General features: G+C 39.4%; 2 protein-coding genes across 3 annotated transcripts; one reads left to right on the forward strand and one right to left on the reverse strand.

Moving 5' to 3' along the window:
• Positions 1-1,262: 1,262 nt before the first annotated feature.
• Positions 1,263-6,906, reverse strand: LOC110057003 (uncharacterized). 2 transcript variants are annotated; one of them, XM_089294026.1, is made up of 4 exons: positions 6,749-6,906; positions 5,492-5,681; positions 3,259-3,859; positions 1,263-1,606 (listed from the first exon to the last, which is right to left on the reverse strand). In XM_089294026.1, the coding sequence occupies exons 2-4, from the start codon at positions 5,641-5,643 to the stop codon at positions 1,376-1,378; spliced, it is 984 nt and encodes a 327-aa protein (XP_089150152.1). In that variant the 5' UTR covers positions 5,644-5,681; positions 6,749-6,906; the 3' UTR covers positions 1,263-1,375. The 2 variants fall into 2 exon arrangements, with proteins under 2 accessions (XP_089150152.1, XP_020619237.1); XM_020763578.2 differs by lacking the exon at positions 6,749-6,906 and having other exon boundaries at positions 5,492-5,905.
• A 7,600-nt stretch (positions 6,907-14,506) lies between these two features.
• Positions 14,507-17,109, forward strand: LOC110056923 (uncharacterized). Its single transcript, XM_020763481.2, has 2 exons — positions 14,507-14,652; positions 15,880-17,109. Exons 1-2 carry the CDS (start codon positions 14,507-14,509, stop codon positions 16,598-16,600), a joined length of 867 nt encoding a protein of 288 aa, XP_020619140.2. The 3' UTR covers positions 16,601-17,109.
• The last annotated feature ends 260 nt before the right edge of the window (positions 17,110-17,369 follow it).

Here is a 17,369-nt window from a genome sequence, read left to right on the forward strand (position 1 = left end):
GCAACAAACTTCCCGAAGGGGGACTCCCAGAAAAATTGGGTGGGGGTGTAAATGCGGCCCGCTTTCCAAAACCCTTACCCCGGGCCCTTACCCTCGTTATGACCAAAATCCGCAATTTTCCCTATACCCTTGTTATGATCTGACACAGTTGCCGTAAACAAAATTAATGAAGGACTTTGTTTACGGTCTTATTGACATGATGAAAAAGTAACTTCTTCTAGAAAACATACCCAATTCAACTTCTACCATCGTTACGGAAACAACGCACACTGGAGACCAAAACACAAATAGACGAATATTGAAATTATAAAATTTACACTTTTCTGATGGTTACGTCTTACAAAACAAACCTTCGGCGATTGCCTCTTTGGCTCGATGTCTACAGTGAGCCGCTGTGTATCCTCTTTACACAGTGCGTTCTGGGTGATGTTCTGGGTAGTCTTTACTCGGTTCTGAGTAAGGTTATCATAGCACTCGCAAGGCTGCTTTTTCTCAGTATCGCGATCAACGTGTTCACAGGGCTGCTTGGGTTACCCTGAGACTAAGGTTTACCATACTGAGTTCACACGCGCGCGCTGAGAACGAAAGTAATCTGCGAGCGCTCAAAGGAAAACGTCTGAGTATTTTTCGATTTTTTAGACGTCACCATGAGCACAAAAAGCAAAACTAACAGCGCTCCAAACTAAGAGACTTGTGCTTACCATAAGAGTCTTGGATTCTGATGTAAGGAATGATTTTGTCAGAAGTGAATAAACTAAGTTAATGCCAAAGGCGAAAATCGATTTGCTTAAATTCTGGTTCGCTTAGTTACTTGGTTCACTTGCTAGAAAACTTGGTTCCTCTTGCTGGCTCACTTTGCTCACTTGCTGGTTCACTAGGTTCATCTGCTGGTTCACTTGGTTGAGCAAATGAACCAAGTGAACCAGCAAATGAACCAAGAGAGCCAAGCAGGCAGGTGAGGCAAGCGAACCAGAACGAAGACTAAAGGCACCAGCAGCTGAATGACGTGAACTAACACTTAAATAAAGTTATTATTATAACTAGGAGAAGAAACATGAGAACAAGCACATGCATCAGGTAAACCATGCATACGAAGCAAAATAAACCAAGTGGACCAGTAAGTGAACCACGTGAGCAACGTGAGGCACGTGTTGAACTAGCTGTTGAACCAGGTCAACCAGCAGGTAAAACAAGTAACTAGGGAAGAGAACCACGTGACAACGGCGAACCAGTCGATGAACCAAGTGAACCGACAAACAAACTATAAGAACAAGCAAGTGAACATTTTTATTATTTCAGTTATGTTAAAAATTATGATCATTTTGACAAGTCAGGCAGCAAACTTGACAAACAACAGCCTTTTCCAATGCGTCGTTCATCGCGTCTCTTGACAGGAACACTCGTATCTTGAACAGGCCGGATCACACTTGTAACCTGCGGGACAGCAGTGCAACTCGTCCCCACACGGGACGGCGTTTGGTGTGAGACAACATCCTTGTCCTGTTACGGAATACCTTTCGTTACAGCACGTGCTGTTATATGGACACACTGTCACCACATCGCCAGACTTGTTCTTGCAGGGAACTGGATTTTCTCTCTTTGACCACTGGAAGAAAGAGAGATTCCGGCGAAAAAGTTAGGGTACGGTATTTACTAGAAAACGCGTCCCCCTTGCGATTATGCGCCGCACCGCTGTACAACAACGCAGCCCTTAATAAACCATTTCCGAGTTGCTCTTGGCTCTTTCTTAAAACTATTCTTGGTACACAAAATGATTTCATATGGAAAATGAAATTTTCTTGCTCGTTCATTGTCTTGCAAATCAAACTCATTTCCATATGAAAGGTTGTGCACCAGGACTCGTCTTGAAAAAGAGGTAAAAAGCAACTCGGAAACGGGTTATTAGGCAGCGCCCGCTTTGAAGACGCCTTAATTGTCACTCGACCAAATGGCGCTGGTTTGGTCATACTCTCAGAACGGCTTTTGCCAATGTGACCAAGTATGCCCTTCGTTGAACACCTCAGAGAAAAGGTAACCCAGTCAGGGCCAAGATCGATTGAGGCTGAAGCACACAAACTGGACTGGGCTACAACTAATTGGACCGAGTTGAAGGACAGTAAAGATGGAGTCACTCGACAGCGATATGAAAAAAGAGTGCCGTCGGCATTTTGGTGCGTTTTGGATGCCTTTTTTTTTTTTTTTTTGTTCAACTAACAGTTTTGATGAAACTAAGACTTGTTATGCATTAGATCGGTTTTCGTTTCAGTGTAGAGACGTAGTTGATTTTGCACTTACTACGCCCGATAATTGGCTGAAAAAACTCGCGCTACTTTTGCATCCAATCACAAATAAAACCAAAACCAATCATGATACGTTTTCCTGCGCTTCACGTCAGGTAGGCGCAATAACTTCGAGTTTTGATTGGCTCACTGTATTGTCTGTGTCTTTTGTGATTGACTAGAGTGATTACTTTGGTTATGGTTTTACGACGCTTAATTGAAAACCGCTCTATTCGTATACTTTCCCATAATTAGTCTTAAAAAAGCGCAGCCCTTGAATAAGCACCGCATCGGAACTGTCGAAAAATTTAGTAATCGCTGAGGCTCTTTTTTCGAGTTAATAAGGTCCCGGGGGGGTACTTCCAGAAAAGTTGGGTGGGGGTGTGCGGTCCACTTCCCAAACCCCTTAACCTATTTATGACCTGACCAAAAATTCGATAGCCTATTTATGAGCGTTGCAGCTGGCACAGTTGCCCTAAACATAAGTTATGAAGGGCTTTTGTTGACGGTCTTATTGATAATGATGAAAAAGTAACTTCTTCTAGGAAACATACCCAATTCAAGACTAGAGTGCTAAAACCATACCCTATTTATAACCAAAATGGCCAAAATCGATACCCTATTTATGACCAAAACGGCGGAAAAACCCTACCCTTTGGAGCCGCATATAACTATATAGCCTCTATAAGGTAGTGCCCCTCCCTCCCCGGGGAATAAGGTAATTCGCAATTGCTAAGCTACATAGTGCTATTAACAATTATTAATGAAAAGGTACGAGTATACTCGCGTCACAAACGAGAAATGTGAAATAAAACTGAAGACGGGACTCTGAATTTCCGGATCTGCTGCACAAGCTGGGAAGTGACTGCCCTGATGCTAAGTTGGCACTATAAGCGAGAGGAGCTGCAGCGTTAATTTAACCTATTACACGAATACATGCTGTGGTTTTAGCCATGAAGCACCCTGAAAGAATACTCACAAATAATTCTTGTCTTTTCCAAAAGCGAGGACTCTCATCACGTTCTGGAGTAAGATCTTTGATTAGATCTTTTACCCTCTCACTTAAGTACTCATATCCTTGTGCAGTGTAGTGCGGGCTCGGCTGCTTGCCAGCGATAATGCAGTTGAAATAAGGCGGAACTCCGCAGACTTCGATCACCCAGGTGTACAAGTCAGCGGTAGCCACAGTTGGATTATCTTTCATCATACCACGTGCTATGTTGTTGTACTGTATGACGCGATCATTCAGCGTAGCATTCCAAGGCACCGGCGTTGTGAGAACGTACCCTACCTTAGCCCCAGTTGATAACAGTATTGATGTTATAGCTCTTAGATTTTTAGCATACTCAGCTGGTGTGATGTATTCCGCTGACCATTTGCCGTTATAGTTTATATCATGCATACCGAAATTGAAGATAATAACATCATATCTTGTTGGTTCTAACATGGCGGTCTGCAGAAACAAGCCCAGGCATTGTAGACCATACGCAGAGTCCTTTGCTCCTCCGTCTCGTCTGTCCCAAGGAGCATGCTGGACTTGATAGTCATCACCTAACATTCTGGCGACCCACGGAGTGTAACTGGAACATGATCGAAGATCAGAGCACAATTAGTATTCAGTGGTTTTCCTAAACGTAAATCGTGTTTTGTAAGTGACTGAGCAGGCCTTAGTGGATTATAAAAGTAAACTTTCCTCGTATGTTAGATGCATTTAGAGATGGTATGTTCAGCACAATTGAAAATAACTGTTTTTTTATAAGAATAGTTGTTATAAGAATATCGAGGCTGAAATTTGCCAAATTTTAAGAAATTTTTAAGAATAAACCTTATAACGTTCTTAATGGATAAACATTTTTAGAAAAAATGACAGTAGGTAGTTTTGGTAGTTTTAGTAATTTTAATTATTGTATATTTTATATTTTAGATCTGTGATACTTGTATTTCTTATTTTAGATTTTAATACTTTTTATTTTATAGAGGACCTCCTTGAAAACCACGTATTTACGTGACTGGCGCTTCCTCTTTAAAGATTGTTTTTATTATTTATTATTATTATTATTAAACCTTAGGCTGAGATTTTGAAAAGAATACAATTTTGTGTGTTGAAAATTTGAAATACAAAACAATTACTTATGTCTTTAACTAAGCCGTATAAAATTCTTCTCTTACGTAAACGGCACAACTAGCCAAAAGTCAACCCGTTCGTTCGATGCTTACAATATTTCTGCAAGAAGGTATGTACGTCATATCAGGCTTTGATGCCTACAGGCTGGCTCCAAATTAATTTAAACACCATCCAGCCACCGAATACATTCAAAAACAGACATACGTTATAATCTATGAATATTCTCAAGAATATTTTCAGCCTAAAATCGGCAGAAAAATAAGAATATTCATCCTGGGCAGGGAAAACAATATTCTTATGAAAAAGAGTGTCGACATTATATGGTAACCTGATTTAACCCTGAAGTGAGAAAGTGGACACGCGGCAGTAGTAACCTGCTGAAAGAGGTGTAACCCGCACGCAATCAGGCTTTCTATTTTTTACGGCGCTGAGAGCGATGGTGGCGGAAAGTAGGCCTGATCACAAGTTAAGAGAAATGTTCAATGTAACTTAGACTGTCCTGCGTGACCATCATTTACATCCACCTTTTCAATCATCCGCAACATTTTATTTATTCAAATTCGCCTAACTAAAACACTTATCTACATGAAGGTTTTATTAGGCAGGGAGACCACTACAGCCCAGCCAATTACAGTGGATCCTTCGGTTTCCAGTTGCCTAGCAAATAAATTGGATTCAAGGAAGTCCAAACATGTACGGAAAATTTAACGAGAGTATGATGAATATTGAATGTTTTTCTCTTCTTATTTTGATAGAAAACCTAGTGGTGGCATGCAGCATTTTGTACGACGCGCGTGGTCATAATTCTGACCTCGCGAAAGGCCCTAGACTGCGTCACAGACAATCTACTTCGTCGGTATATTTATTATTATCTTTTAATATTATTTTTGACTACTTTTAGAGCGACATGTCTGCCAGCATCGCAGGACGACTCCGGCCCAGATCAAGGCTCGGTATTCTAGTAAAAAAAGGAAATTCTCAGGGCTAAAAACAACATTACGCAACAGGGATACGTGGGTTCATTTCTATGAAGACTATGAAGGCGACCTTAATGGTTCCACAAAATAAGAATCTCAGTATAACCTACCCATTGCTGATGGAATCACCAATAACAAGACAGTTCGTCTTTCCAATCGTTGCTTTCAATGGCGGCCCTGGTTTGCAGATTCGTTCAGCTGGCATAACCGACCGATAGTCAGCCTTGCTCATCACTGGACTGGCAGGAACCATAAGAAACATATAGAACAACAAGGACAAGAAGGAAGCCACCTTGAGATCTTGTAGAGAGCCAATTAATAGCCTCAGTTAGTTACGCTAACGGATTTAGAGAGCCTGATCTTGGAGGAAAGTTGATACAGTATATCATTCGTGATTGACATGACTTCGGTGTCATGTCCGTGACGTGAAGAGAACATTTGCACGCAAGCAATCTATTAGAGTGAATTCGTGTCACCCGCTTTTTATATGCTAATGAGAATCACTACATGGGAATGAGAAACACAATTACAAAAGTACGCACCAGACTGAAACCAATGGCGCTTTCCATGAAAAATTCTGGTTTGAATTTTCGGAAATTTCCGTTGACGAATGGAACAGCATTTAAAAACACAAGGACAACCTCGCGAGGTATGTCCAAATGTTCTCGGAATTTTCGGTTGAATAGTTCGCTTCGCGGAAATTCAAATATGGTTTGCTTTCCGGAAATTCAAATACGGTTCGCTTTGCGAAAATTCAATACTTTCCGGAGGTTTTGGAGACTTAAGAAAATTTCCCAGGAAATTTCCGTACTATTTTGTCCCCATTTCCAAATTTTCTGAATTTAAGGTTGAATGGAAAATTCCACGAGTGCTTTAAATTCCTAATTTGTGGAAATGAAAAAAGAGATTCCCTATATTTTTTAACTCAATTCTAAGAACAAACCAAAGCGACAAGTTGACTTAGGAAAAGCTTGATTTTTTTGTGGATCCCGGGATCCATGGACCCGCCGATAGGCAGCACACTTCTACGATCCTCAAGAAAACAACGCATAATGCATGGAGACCAAAACACAAAAAGCCAAATAATGAAATTATAGCATTTATAGTTGTCTGACAGTTAGGTTTCAGAAAGATGTAACAAACCGTCAACTATTGGCTCTATGAGGCTTTGTCGACAGTGAACTGCTATATATCCTGTTTACACAGTACGTTCTGGGTAAAGTTATCTTAGCACTAACACGCGGCTGCTTTTTCAATCGACGTGTTTACAGGGCCGCTTGGGTTACCCTGATACTAGGATGAACCATAGTGAGTTCTACGGATGCTAAAACACTGGTAAGAGGCAAAATTTGAACAAAATTTCTCACCAAATCAACGCCTGTAATCATCATTTCTGTTGAGAAACTAAACTGATTTCCCAGTATGTGTTATGTTTTTATCGTGATCATCCATGGCTTTCCAACATTCAGGGTCAGCCCACACGTATCTTGTTTTATTTAAAACTGGGTTATTGGATAATGCAATTCGAGAGTCTTCATTTGGGGCTGAACATACCTATATAGCCCATATAAGGGAGTACCCTCCCCCGTCCCCCCGAGAGCCATATAAAGCAACTCACTTGGAAAAGATATATCGGCGATGTCTTTTCTTTATGGAATATAAACAAAGAGGAAATAAACAAACCATAAAATTCACGGCTGGAATTGCAGATACAGAAATACATTTCCTGGATACATGCGTATACAAGGACGAAAGATTTAAGAAGGAACCTTTCCTTGACGTGCGAACGCACTTCAAACAGACAGAAACTTTCTAATACACACGCTTTACCTCCTGCCACCCTCCAGGCATCAGGAAAGGCTTTGTCAAAGGCGAAGCCCCCTTATAACTTCTGAGAACCAACTCTTCAAAAGCTACATTTGAAGAAAACATTACACAATTCAAAACGCAGTTTGTGCGACAGAGGGTACCCAGATGACCTCTGAGACAATATTCTCTCAGAAATTAAATTTAGCGAAAGAATGTGGGCTCTACAAATTAAACAAAAAATGCGCAAAATAATTTTGCCGTTTGTTACAGAATGTCACCCAGCTGTGCCTAATCTTAATCTAATCTTCGGGCCAGAAAATAAATTTAATTGTGTTATTATTGTTACAAATCAGAATTTTAATTCTGAAAAGTACTAGACGAGCAAAAATAATGTCGTTTCAAGGTTGGCCCACACTCATGATAATAAATCATAAGTCAAGATTTTCAATTTCTTTGCGACTAATTGATAGTACCCATGTCCTTCTTTCTCAACTCTTTTCTCTATCCCGTTCAGCGAGAAGCGAAGAAAGAAAAAAAGAGGGAGAGAAAAGTAACTTAAGTCCTCTCGCTTGTTTGATACTTCTTTGCTCCGCGTCAATTTTAAGAGAAAAGAAGAACTGCTCGCCGCTCCAGCCATCATAAGAAAACCTGACCCAGTTTCATCAAAAATTGCACCGAGGCCAACTGTAATGTGGCCTCTGCGATGTAGACAGGTTTCTGCAGTTTTGTTTCACATGTGGACATGAAACACAGACAAACCGCAAAGCGTTCAGTTTAGCAACAAGACCTTCCCCGCGTTAGAACTAGGGCTTGCCACAAGTTGCCCGAGATTTCCCGAAAAGTTGCCCGAAATTTCTCAAAGAGTTGCTCGAAAAATGCTCCAAAAAAGTCAAAAGTTGCTTTTTGTAACGAAAGTTGCACAAAAGTTGCTAAAAAAAGCAAAAACTTTTTTTTATTTCTCTCTTCTTTTATTTGGTCTGATGCAAAAATATGCAATCTGTACAACAAAAGTAACATTTCTAAGCATTTTTGTGCAATTTTGCATTGTAACCAGCGTCGCTAAATCAATTTGTTCACAATACGTATGAGTTAATACTACGCATCAATATCAAAATTTTTTTAATTTTTTTCTTAAAAGTTGTTAAAAAAATTTTAAAAAAATTAAAAAAATTGGAAAGAAAAAATTAAAAAATGTTAAAAAAAATATTAAAAAATTTAACAAAAATTAAAGAAATTCACAAATTGTCTACTGAAACATTGTAAAATATGCAAGCATGGCTAATTAAAGCACTAAAAGCTGCTCCGATATCTAGAAAACGAGAAATTGCTCAGAATGCAAAAACTTGCTCGAAACAAAAAAAGTTGCTCGAAATACGAAAAGTTGCCAAAAAGTTGCCGAGCAACTTGTGGCAAGGCCTAGTTAGAACAGAGGCAGCAAAGCAAAATAAATTAGCAAAAAACAAATAACAAAAACAAAAATACAAGACTGACGGGTACCTAATTATTCACAGAAAATTGCATTTTCTTCCGATCACCGGCTAATTTGACAGTGCTCTTTCAGCCAAATGACCCCTTAATGTTTGCCATGTAATCAATTAATTTTGATTACCCTGCGAAAGACAGTAAGGCATTTCTTGGTTAAACACACTGACTATACCAGCATTGAACAGAAGATGCAAATGAGGGTATTCTTCTGGCAGTAAAAGAGAACAAACAATGAACCCTTACTGTCAATACACAACGCGATTCAATATTGTTTAACACACAAGGCTATTAAGTCCGGTTCTTTTCACAATGAAAGCGGTTTCGTTACTTTACATTAGCACGTGTATGACTAGCGCGCTAATGACCGTTTGCCACTCTTGGTTAAGATTTTGTCCCTTTCCAGTAAATAACTTCGCCGTTATTGGAACCGCATTTGATGTCTTAGAAATAGCTTTTGACCACTTTTGAAACGTTTTTCATCGACGGTGAACGTTATCACATATATGGACTTGAAAGCATCCAAAAAAGTGTTTTCTTTCTCTAAGTAAACTCATTGTGAAATAAGAATGAAAACCAAACTCAAGTGGCAGTTGGCTAACTTACAACTTTCACTTATCATAAAGTTTGTACTCGTTGTTTTCAAGTATTTCAGTTAATTTGGCTACGAATCGCTCAGGTTGGCTTATTTTAACAGGAGAAATAAGTTTGTTACAAGTTTACTTGAAAATGCTAGTCTCTTGAAAAGTCCTTGACCTCAATTTAGTACAATGAATGATAATTCGTCGCACGAGTTGATAACAATTAAAGTCTTCCTATTCCTCTCGACCGCAAAAACGGCTTTATTCTGGGTACGCTGCAAAAGCAATTTCTTGCTAATTCTTCAAGACGAGACAGCAATTACACAAGAAAACAACCTTTTTAATCTAATAACAACTTTTCTAATAAGCGCATTTCAGTCTGCTAAGCTGGGAAGCGTGGCGAACAAAACAACTGATCTCTTTCAACAATGAATAAAGGATTTAAGCCTATACTTCCGAAGCCCTGATAATCCTTGTCTTTCGTTGAACTGCGAACACGTCGCAGTATCCTAGGATTTTTTTCTGCTGGTAAAATAAATTGGAATAATGCACCGTTTCAAAGAGGTTGTCTCTGTCATTAAGCAGCTAGAGGTGGAAGGTTAGTATATTTTGTTTAGAGTGGAGCAAGTGCTAACTGACTGGATCGAGAGGCTAACAGACTTGGAATAATCAAAGCCTGTTTGCTGGGTTTCTCATTATAGACCTTTTCTCTGTAAATTCGACAACACATGGCTACGAGACGTCTTTCAAAACTGTTTCAATGAAGTTAAATTGTTGGGCAATTCTATTCATTCTAGCTCAAGCCGTGTCTTGACCAAGGTCACCAGGCGATCTTCAAAATTTAGCTTCAAAGAGATTCCTTTGAGGGTTTACATGGGGTTACATTTTTAGAAAGTCCTCAGTCTAGTGTGAAATTGGTGAAATTGGTGTATATGCGAATCTGCCATCCCAAAAAGAACTTGGCGGTTGTGTGAAGCCGGAGGGTTGGGACTCTTCATCTGGCGGAGAGCGCTTGTTTCGCTCCCAAGTCACTGTAGCGCTTCGAGTCTTGCACTTAGTTACCGCGGAAAGTCAGCCCAAGTTTTGAACCACTGTTATAGAGCACGTTACGTCCGACCTGCGGCACTTGATTGTATCAATTAACTCGTAACTCAGTTGTTGTATTTGTAAATTTTCAACAGTTTTATCGCACGTTTGCTTTTTTTTCTTTCATCTCACACTGGTTTTTCATTAGTTAAAAATATCCTTGAGGACAAATTTTATCTTCATAGTCATCAACAAATTGACTCCAGAAGATCAGCTCATGACACAACACGATTTTTTCGCGCGCATCATCTTTGTTTTGTCCATGTTGTTGCGTAAGACTACTTTTCCCTCAGATTTCTCCATAACTAAATGTCGCACACAAAAAACCAAAATAACTGAAATTCTTTTTGAGGACACTTAAAATGTCACAGTGTTTATTACGTTATATATCAGAATACTATAGTAAAATCTTGTAATTCTGAAATGTTAGAACTGCGGGCGCGATGAACGACGATTGAAAAAAGGGTTAACCATTCCCATTTTTGAGTATTTTTTTTATGGGAGGTAAATTTCAAATCGAATAATCTTGTAGCTTGGGAAAACCGGCTCAAGAACATGCAGGCACATAGACTACTCTTTAGGTGTCGTCATTGAAATTCAGGTTTCTGCTGAATTATATGTAAGGTTAAAAGTTTTTGGTTCTTATCGTTTCTAAAAACGGCATTAGTCTTTAGAGGAATAGGGGGAAGTTTCAAGTATTTTCTTTTATATGTGTTCAACTGAGTGTGATAAAGGTCATATAACTTTTTGGACTGCGTCCTTGCCCGCGCGTCGCTCTTTACTCTTAGCCCTCTCGCTGCTCGCTTAATTACTTTGCACTCGCTCCGGACAGATTTGGAAGAAAGGCAGAGGCTCGTTTTAAAAATGGCAGCTTTTGAGAAGCAATCTTAGTTTGTCCCGGGCTTGAAGCTGAGTATGGCGGTATATTTATGTTTGTGTGTCGTTCTATCTGAGACGTGAGCGAGCTGGGTTTGATGTGAATTCTGAATGGGAGCCTTTCTTCAAGTTTTCCTGGTCAGTTACTTCCTGAGAAAAACATACATCAGTGCTGATAAATGAACTAACTGCAATGTTTCTTTCTTTCTTTCTTTCTTTTTTTTTTGATTTTCAGGTGTCTAATTGAAGTGATGGGCATACTCTACGTGAAGACACTGAAAGGATACAAAGCATGACTACGAAAAAATAAGCAGTAGATGTTTACATGCTTATATCGACAACTATTTTCTCTTTTTTCACGTTTTGTTAAGTGTTTTAAATTTACCGGCTTGAATTTAGCCAGCTTAATGCCTAAAAGTATGATCTGTAGATATTAAGGTACCTTGCTTACGACGCACCAAGGTACATGGATAGGTATTGCTTGGATTTGGATGTCTTATTTTATCTCTCTCAACGACTAAATTGAAATGAAAACCACAAACCTTTTAAACCGGGTCATTCATTAAGCACCAAACCAGTAACCGCCTTTTCTCCAACGAATAAGTTTATTTTGTAAAATCTGAGTTAAACAAGGTGCAGCTGGCAGCTCTTCTGGCCTTGCTGACAAACGCAAAAAATAACTTTTCTCCCGGCATTTACAGCTCCATTCTCCCTGCAATTAAAGCAGATCTAACTAGTTTTTGATGAAAGAAAATTTCACTCTACTTCCTATAATTTGAAGTCATCAAATGTTTCACTTGAACTGAGTGATTGCAGTAACATAACGCTTCAAACTCAGGTGGAAACAGAATACCAAACAAACAAACCAAGCACTACATGTTGTTTGAAACGTATTATAACTTGCGGATGTTTACTGCAGATAAAGAAAAAGTATTTGAGGTTGGTGAAGGGACACAGCAAAGTAAAATCACTGACACACAAGCAACAAAAAAAAACATCAAATTTCGCTTATGCCTTGGCAGAGGCCTTCCATAACAATTGGAATTTCCTGCAAGACCACGGCAAACATTGATTTTGTTTAATGGTAGATTTGATTTCTTCGTGTTGAAAGCACTTTAAAAGTTCAGCCCATGTGTTCATTTTACTGATTGAATTTGGGGCTTTTTTTCTGGAGGTTTGAGGGTAAAACGGACGTGGATAATTTGCTTCACAAAGACTGCCAGGACTTTCTCAATTTGTCCATTTGATTTTTAGACAGGTTTCATTTAGCCTATTCAAATATTAAAATAAGCATAGATATTAGAATTTAGCTATTTACGCTGTAGGAAACGTATACCGCTAACGGAAAAGCTTTGAAAATACATATAAAAAGCTTAAAACAGGACAACCTTATGTTGTAACCAAATGCCATCCACCATGTTTGCTCCGACTCGAGCAGGTGAAAAGGCGACAAATTCTATCAGGACTAACACGTTATCTCTGTTGTCTCGTTCAGACCAAGCTGACACAAATGATAAGTCTTGGCAAAAAAAATCACAAAGCTAATAATAGTTAAGAAAGGGCCAAATCATTGTTTATTTATTTATCGCGAGCCAGAATTCAGTTAAATCGTTGGCGCGTGCTATCTTGGACACGTGTTTGATCATCACGTTTAAACAATATGCTACTTAATTATCACCCGGTTGGCAAAAGTAGCGAGTTTGTTGTGATCACTTCTATCTCGATTTAACGGGCAAGTATCATAAGCTAATGTTCTCGCTACTTGTGGTCTATTGATTAAAAAGTACGGTACATTCTGTTAAAGAAGTTGTTGTTATCATGTTTTTCCTCTGCCACTTGTGTTTAGCAGTGGGACAATGTGTTCGTGTTGTCTTCTTTGTTTGAGTTATCATATCGTGTAAATCACGTCTGAAGTAGGGCAACTGTATGCTAGTCTTATAATTTCTTCAATTCTCAATTCAGAAATCGTACGATTCAACAGGAGATGTCAGGTTACTGAAATCTTTTTTTTTTTTGATGAGGTCAATAAAACTGGTATTCCACCAAGGGAATACCACGCCATGTCGCGTTATTTATCATGACGATTTGTAACAGTTTAATTAACCCCCTTTGAGTTGAAAAGCCTTGTTTTATGAGGCCACAAATCGAAATTTCAGGTCAAACGCATTGTTTCAAGTTGCACTTACTCCACAAAGAGTTGGAAACAAACTGCATGAAGATACGAAAGAAATTAGCATACAGGCTAGCCACTAAAGTGTTTTTTTTTTTTCTGGCCGCATGTTAGTTTTCGTCTCACTGGGTATAATACAACAAAAGCTACCGATCGTGGGAGCCGGCCATGTTTCCGTTGAAATCATAAAAATTAGGGCGGCCTCGCTGCCTCTCAGAATGCTGGTCCTTAGATATTTTTATACCTCGCCAAGTGCTGGAACAAGGCGGGTTTAAGAAATGAGCGGTCATGCCCCACCATCAAACATCCAGTATTAGTTTTAAATGTCCATGGCAACACTTCCATTGAAACAAATCAATTGCAATTTGGTTCGAATTAAGAAGGGCCGGAATTTTGTACACTCACTAATTAGTCGGTTAAGGGCATTATCTGTTAATTTCCTTTTATATTATGCACCTCCGAAAGAGGATGTGTTAAATAGCTAAATGACTGTATAATGCCGCTACGGTGCTAGCTCGCTATATATTCCGGTGTAAAGGCTGTTTATTTCAGTCCACTATACCTTCCGCAAGCTCCGTTAAATCTTTTGAGCACGCAGAGTTCCTGGACAAAGTTTGCCCAAGTGTATTGGGGCAAGCGTTCTTCAAGAAGACAGTCAGCGCTGAGACGGTACCAAGATAAAACTGAAGTGAAACTAAGTTTTGGTAAGTGATTCGTTACGGCTGTAAAAGATGGCAGCATGTTGTAGGAGATTGTGTTTTTAGTTCGTTCAAACGGGCCCTAGACCATCTCAAAAGAATTCGGTCTAGCTGTGGCAGTCATGTTACTTTGCAGGTAAAGTAAATTCGCAGTATTTTTCGCTTGAGTTCTGTACAAATCTAGAAACTCGTGATGTTGAAGCTAGAGCGCAATATGTCAGATACATTCAAGTCTTTATCATCTGCTCCTTTGAAAAACCAGGAACAACTGAAAAATGAAGTGTAATGAAACATCAGTGAATATCTTTCGTAGGAAAACCAAATGGTAAAGAGTTTGACGGTTTTCGATGTTGCAATAAATGATTTTATCCCTAACTTTGAGACCAATTCATTTCTAAACAGAATTTTCAAAAATCTCCCAAGATGAGTTCCAAAAGTGAAGAACAAGCGATCACCGCCAAGAATTCCCAGTCGCTCATACAGGAACAGAATCTGGACTCAGAAAGAGGAACAGATCGTCAAACTGCTGTTGGTCCCGTGTTTTCGGTCAACGGAGGGTCAAATTCATCGTAAGTTATCTTTATATTTTTTTCCGATTCCTTTTGAGTTTAGGTAGCATTGAAAAAATGGACAAATCTCGGTCACCAATGCAATAAGGCAGTTTATCACGAAAACGGCAGGAAAAAATATCAGAGACTGAACTTATAATTAGTCTTTTTCACAACCAAAGAGCGAACGCCCATATCCTCCGACTCCGATCAGTTTCGATTTCAGTACGTAGCACGAAGCTAGCGACTAGAAATGTTGCGATCATAAATTTAACCGAGCTCTTATAGGTCCTGCATCACACTCCGCCAGAAGAGAGATTATTCAACACACAGTTTAAAAACAAATTATGAAATATTGAGTGAAGTAATGAGGAGAAGTAAATTGTAATTAGTTCTCAAATGTGATTAGCTTATCCACTCTTTCATCAAAAATGACCTATAACAATTTATTCAGCTTAGTAACTTAACGGCAACCTTCCACTACATAGTGATGGCAGTAGTCACTTTTATATATCGACGAGGTTTTCAAATTCGATCGAGGTAACAAGATTTGATAAGCTGCACTCTAGTTACAACTTTCAAGTACGCGAACCGAGAGTCCTTTTATTCTCTCCTGTGGGAACACAAAGTCATTAAGTGCCTGGACAATCTCTCGTGAAATAACAGACCGGCTTCAGTTGGTTTGAAGTAAATATTTCCTCTCGAAATTCTTGATTTAATCCCGCCAGCGAATGGAAAGGGAGTCAGAATCACATTTTGGCCAAACCTCGACTTGTCACACTGATGCAACAGTACCGAACACTTACGTAACATCGATTCATGTGTTCTTTTCTACGTCACACCATTTCGCACCCTGAAAGAAAGAGTTTTCAAGTGAAATTATTGTATCGCTTTATCACTTTCGTAGTCCTCAGATTATTCTTAAGTTAGTTAATTTACTTGAACTTCAGGACACTGATCTTGTCGACTTCAGCAGAAATCCTTTAAGAGAGGCCGTTAGTTGTACCATTCAATTTTTTTTCCCAGCTACAGGGGAGTTGGGAAAAAATAATAATAAAATGAAATACGTGCATTTCTAATTCTAATTTAATTTTTCAATTCTACCAAGACTATTGACAAGCAGTACGGAGAACTGCTATCTCGAGGTCGGACTACCGCTAAATTGTAAGGGTTAGAGACGTTGAATATAAGGCGTTTGTATATTTGTAATATCCTTGTCGTTATGTCCTTGTGTTTGTTCCTGGTCAGGTTTCCACTGATGCATCATTCTACAATGGGGCGGTCTGCCTTTCATCCAGTCCATCACTTGCCCCCAGGCTTCCTCCACTTCAATCACGGCCAAGGCTTGTTCCCACCCAGACCCCTGTCGGCTCCGTATCTGCCTGGAGCTTCGCACACCGGCATGCCCGCGTTCGGACCAGCTCCAGTACTGTATGGTAACGGCCTTCCATATCTACGATCATTTCCTCCCTACATGCACAAGTTTTTAAACCCAGTTGCTATTGGGTCCCCCAGAGTACCTTCCAGGGAATACCTCCGTGATGATGGCCCTAAGAAATGCCCCGTGTGTGGAAAATCGTACGCGAGATTGTCTACCTTGAGGCTTCATCTGCGCACGCACAGTGGTGAAAAGCCTTACCAATGTCTGGTCTGCCTGAAGTCCTTCTCACAGGCTGCTAATCTCACAGCGCACTTCCGCATCCACTCCGGTGAAAAACCATTCAAGTGTCACATCTGCAGCCGCCAATTTTCCCAGTCTTCGTCCGTCACCACGCATATGCGCACTCACAATGGTGAACGACCTTACCGATGTCGAGTTTGTACCAAGGCCTTCGCGGACAGCTCCACGCTCACCAAACACATGCGCACGCACACTGGTGAGAAACCATACCAGTGCGATATTTGTTATCAGCGGTTCTCGCAATCGGGAAATCTGAACCGCCACAAACGCATCCATATTGACGTGTAACAAGGAAGAAAACTTGCGAACAAAACAAGACGAGTGCTTTTAAGAAAATAATTAAAATTAAATTATAATTTTCAATGGTCACGTTCTCCGCGTGGCAAATTAATGAAGATTTACTATGATGCACAGTTTTATACTTTTTTTAAAACTATTATTATAATTTTTTTAGGGGAGTTTCCTGTACCTAGGGATAACCTCGAAACTCCTTCCTCAAATTTATATGTTTGGTATGAAGGTCAAATTGTTATAGTTTTCTTTATTTGTACATTCCTCAAATCGAGGCATATATATTATATTACGATTGTAAGAAAGATTATTAATCAAAATAAAGTCTCTGACGTGTACAAGTACTGTAATTGAGAAATGAAATTGCCTGTTAACTCTGTGCAGCGATGTCTAGTCCTGTTTTTAATGTTACTTAAGAAAATATGAGGAAAAGTCGGTACTCCACGCCCCTCACGTTACTGTTATCTGCTAAATAGATTATCTTGAAAAACTTCTTCTTGTCAGAATAAGATAGGCAACTTACCTTATCTTGAATAAAAATATAACACAAACAGCGGTGAAAAACATTTTTGAAAACATGCATTTTATAGACTTGACGTCTCGTATGCTAGTCGATATACATGTTCAAAAGTATAACCATTAAAATGTTTTGAAAAGCTATTTATACTGTATCATTGGGGGTGTGGAACCTAGACAGAAAATATCTGCAGTAAAAAATTAAGACGTTTCAAACGGAAACTGTCTGTGAAGTGACACAATGAAAAAG

This window comes from Orbicella faveolata, unplaced genomic scaffold (assembly GCF_042242905.1).
Source record: "Orbicella faveolata isolate gen_17 unplaced genomic scaffold, um_ofav_v1 contig_1, whole genome shotgun sequence".
NCBI classification, from domain to species: domain Eukaryota; kingdom Metazoa; phylum Cnidaria; class Anthozoa; order Scleractinia; family Merulinidae; genus Orbicella; species Orbicella faveolata.

Bases quoted from the DNA above. Each gene is read 5' to 3' on its own strand.
- LOC110057003 (XM_089294026.1), bottom strand. From the start codon at position 5,643: ATGTTTCTTATGGTTCCTGCCAGTCCAGTGATGAGCAAGGCTGACTAT. The intron at 3,860-5,491 runs GTAGGTTATACT...ATCATGTTCCAG, and splicing joins GGTGATTCCATCAGCAATGG to TTACACTCCGTGGGTCGCCA. The intron at 1,607-3,258 runs GTGAGTATTCTT...TCTTTCTTCCAG, and splicing joins GGAAAAGACAAGAATTATTT to TGGTCAAAGAGAGAAAATCC.
- LOC110056923 (XM_020763481.2), top strand. From the start codon at position 14,507: ATGAGTTCCAAAAGTGAAGAACAAGCGATCACCGCCAAGAATTCCCAG. The intron at 14,653-15,879 runs GTAAGTTATCTT...GTTCCTGGTCAG, and splicing joins AACGGAGGGTCAAATTCATC to GTTTCCACTGATGCATCATT.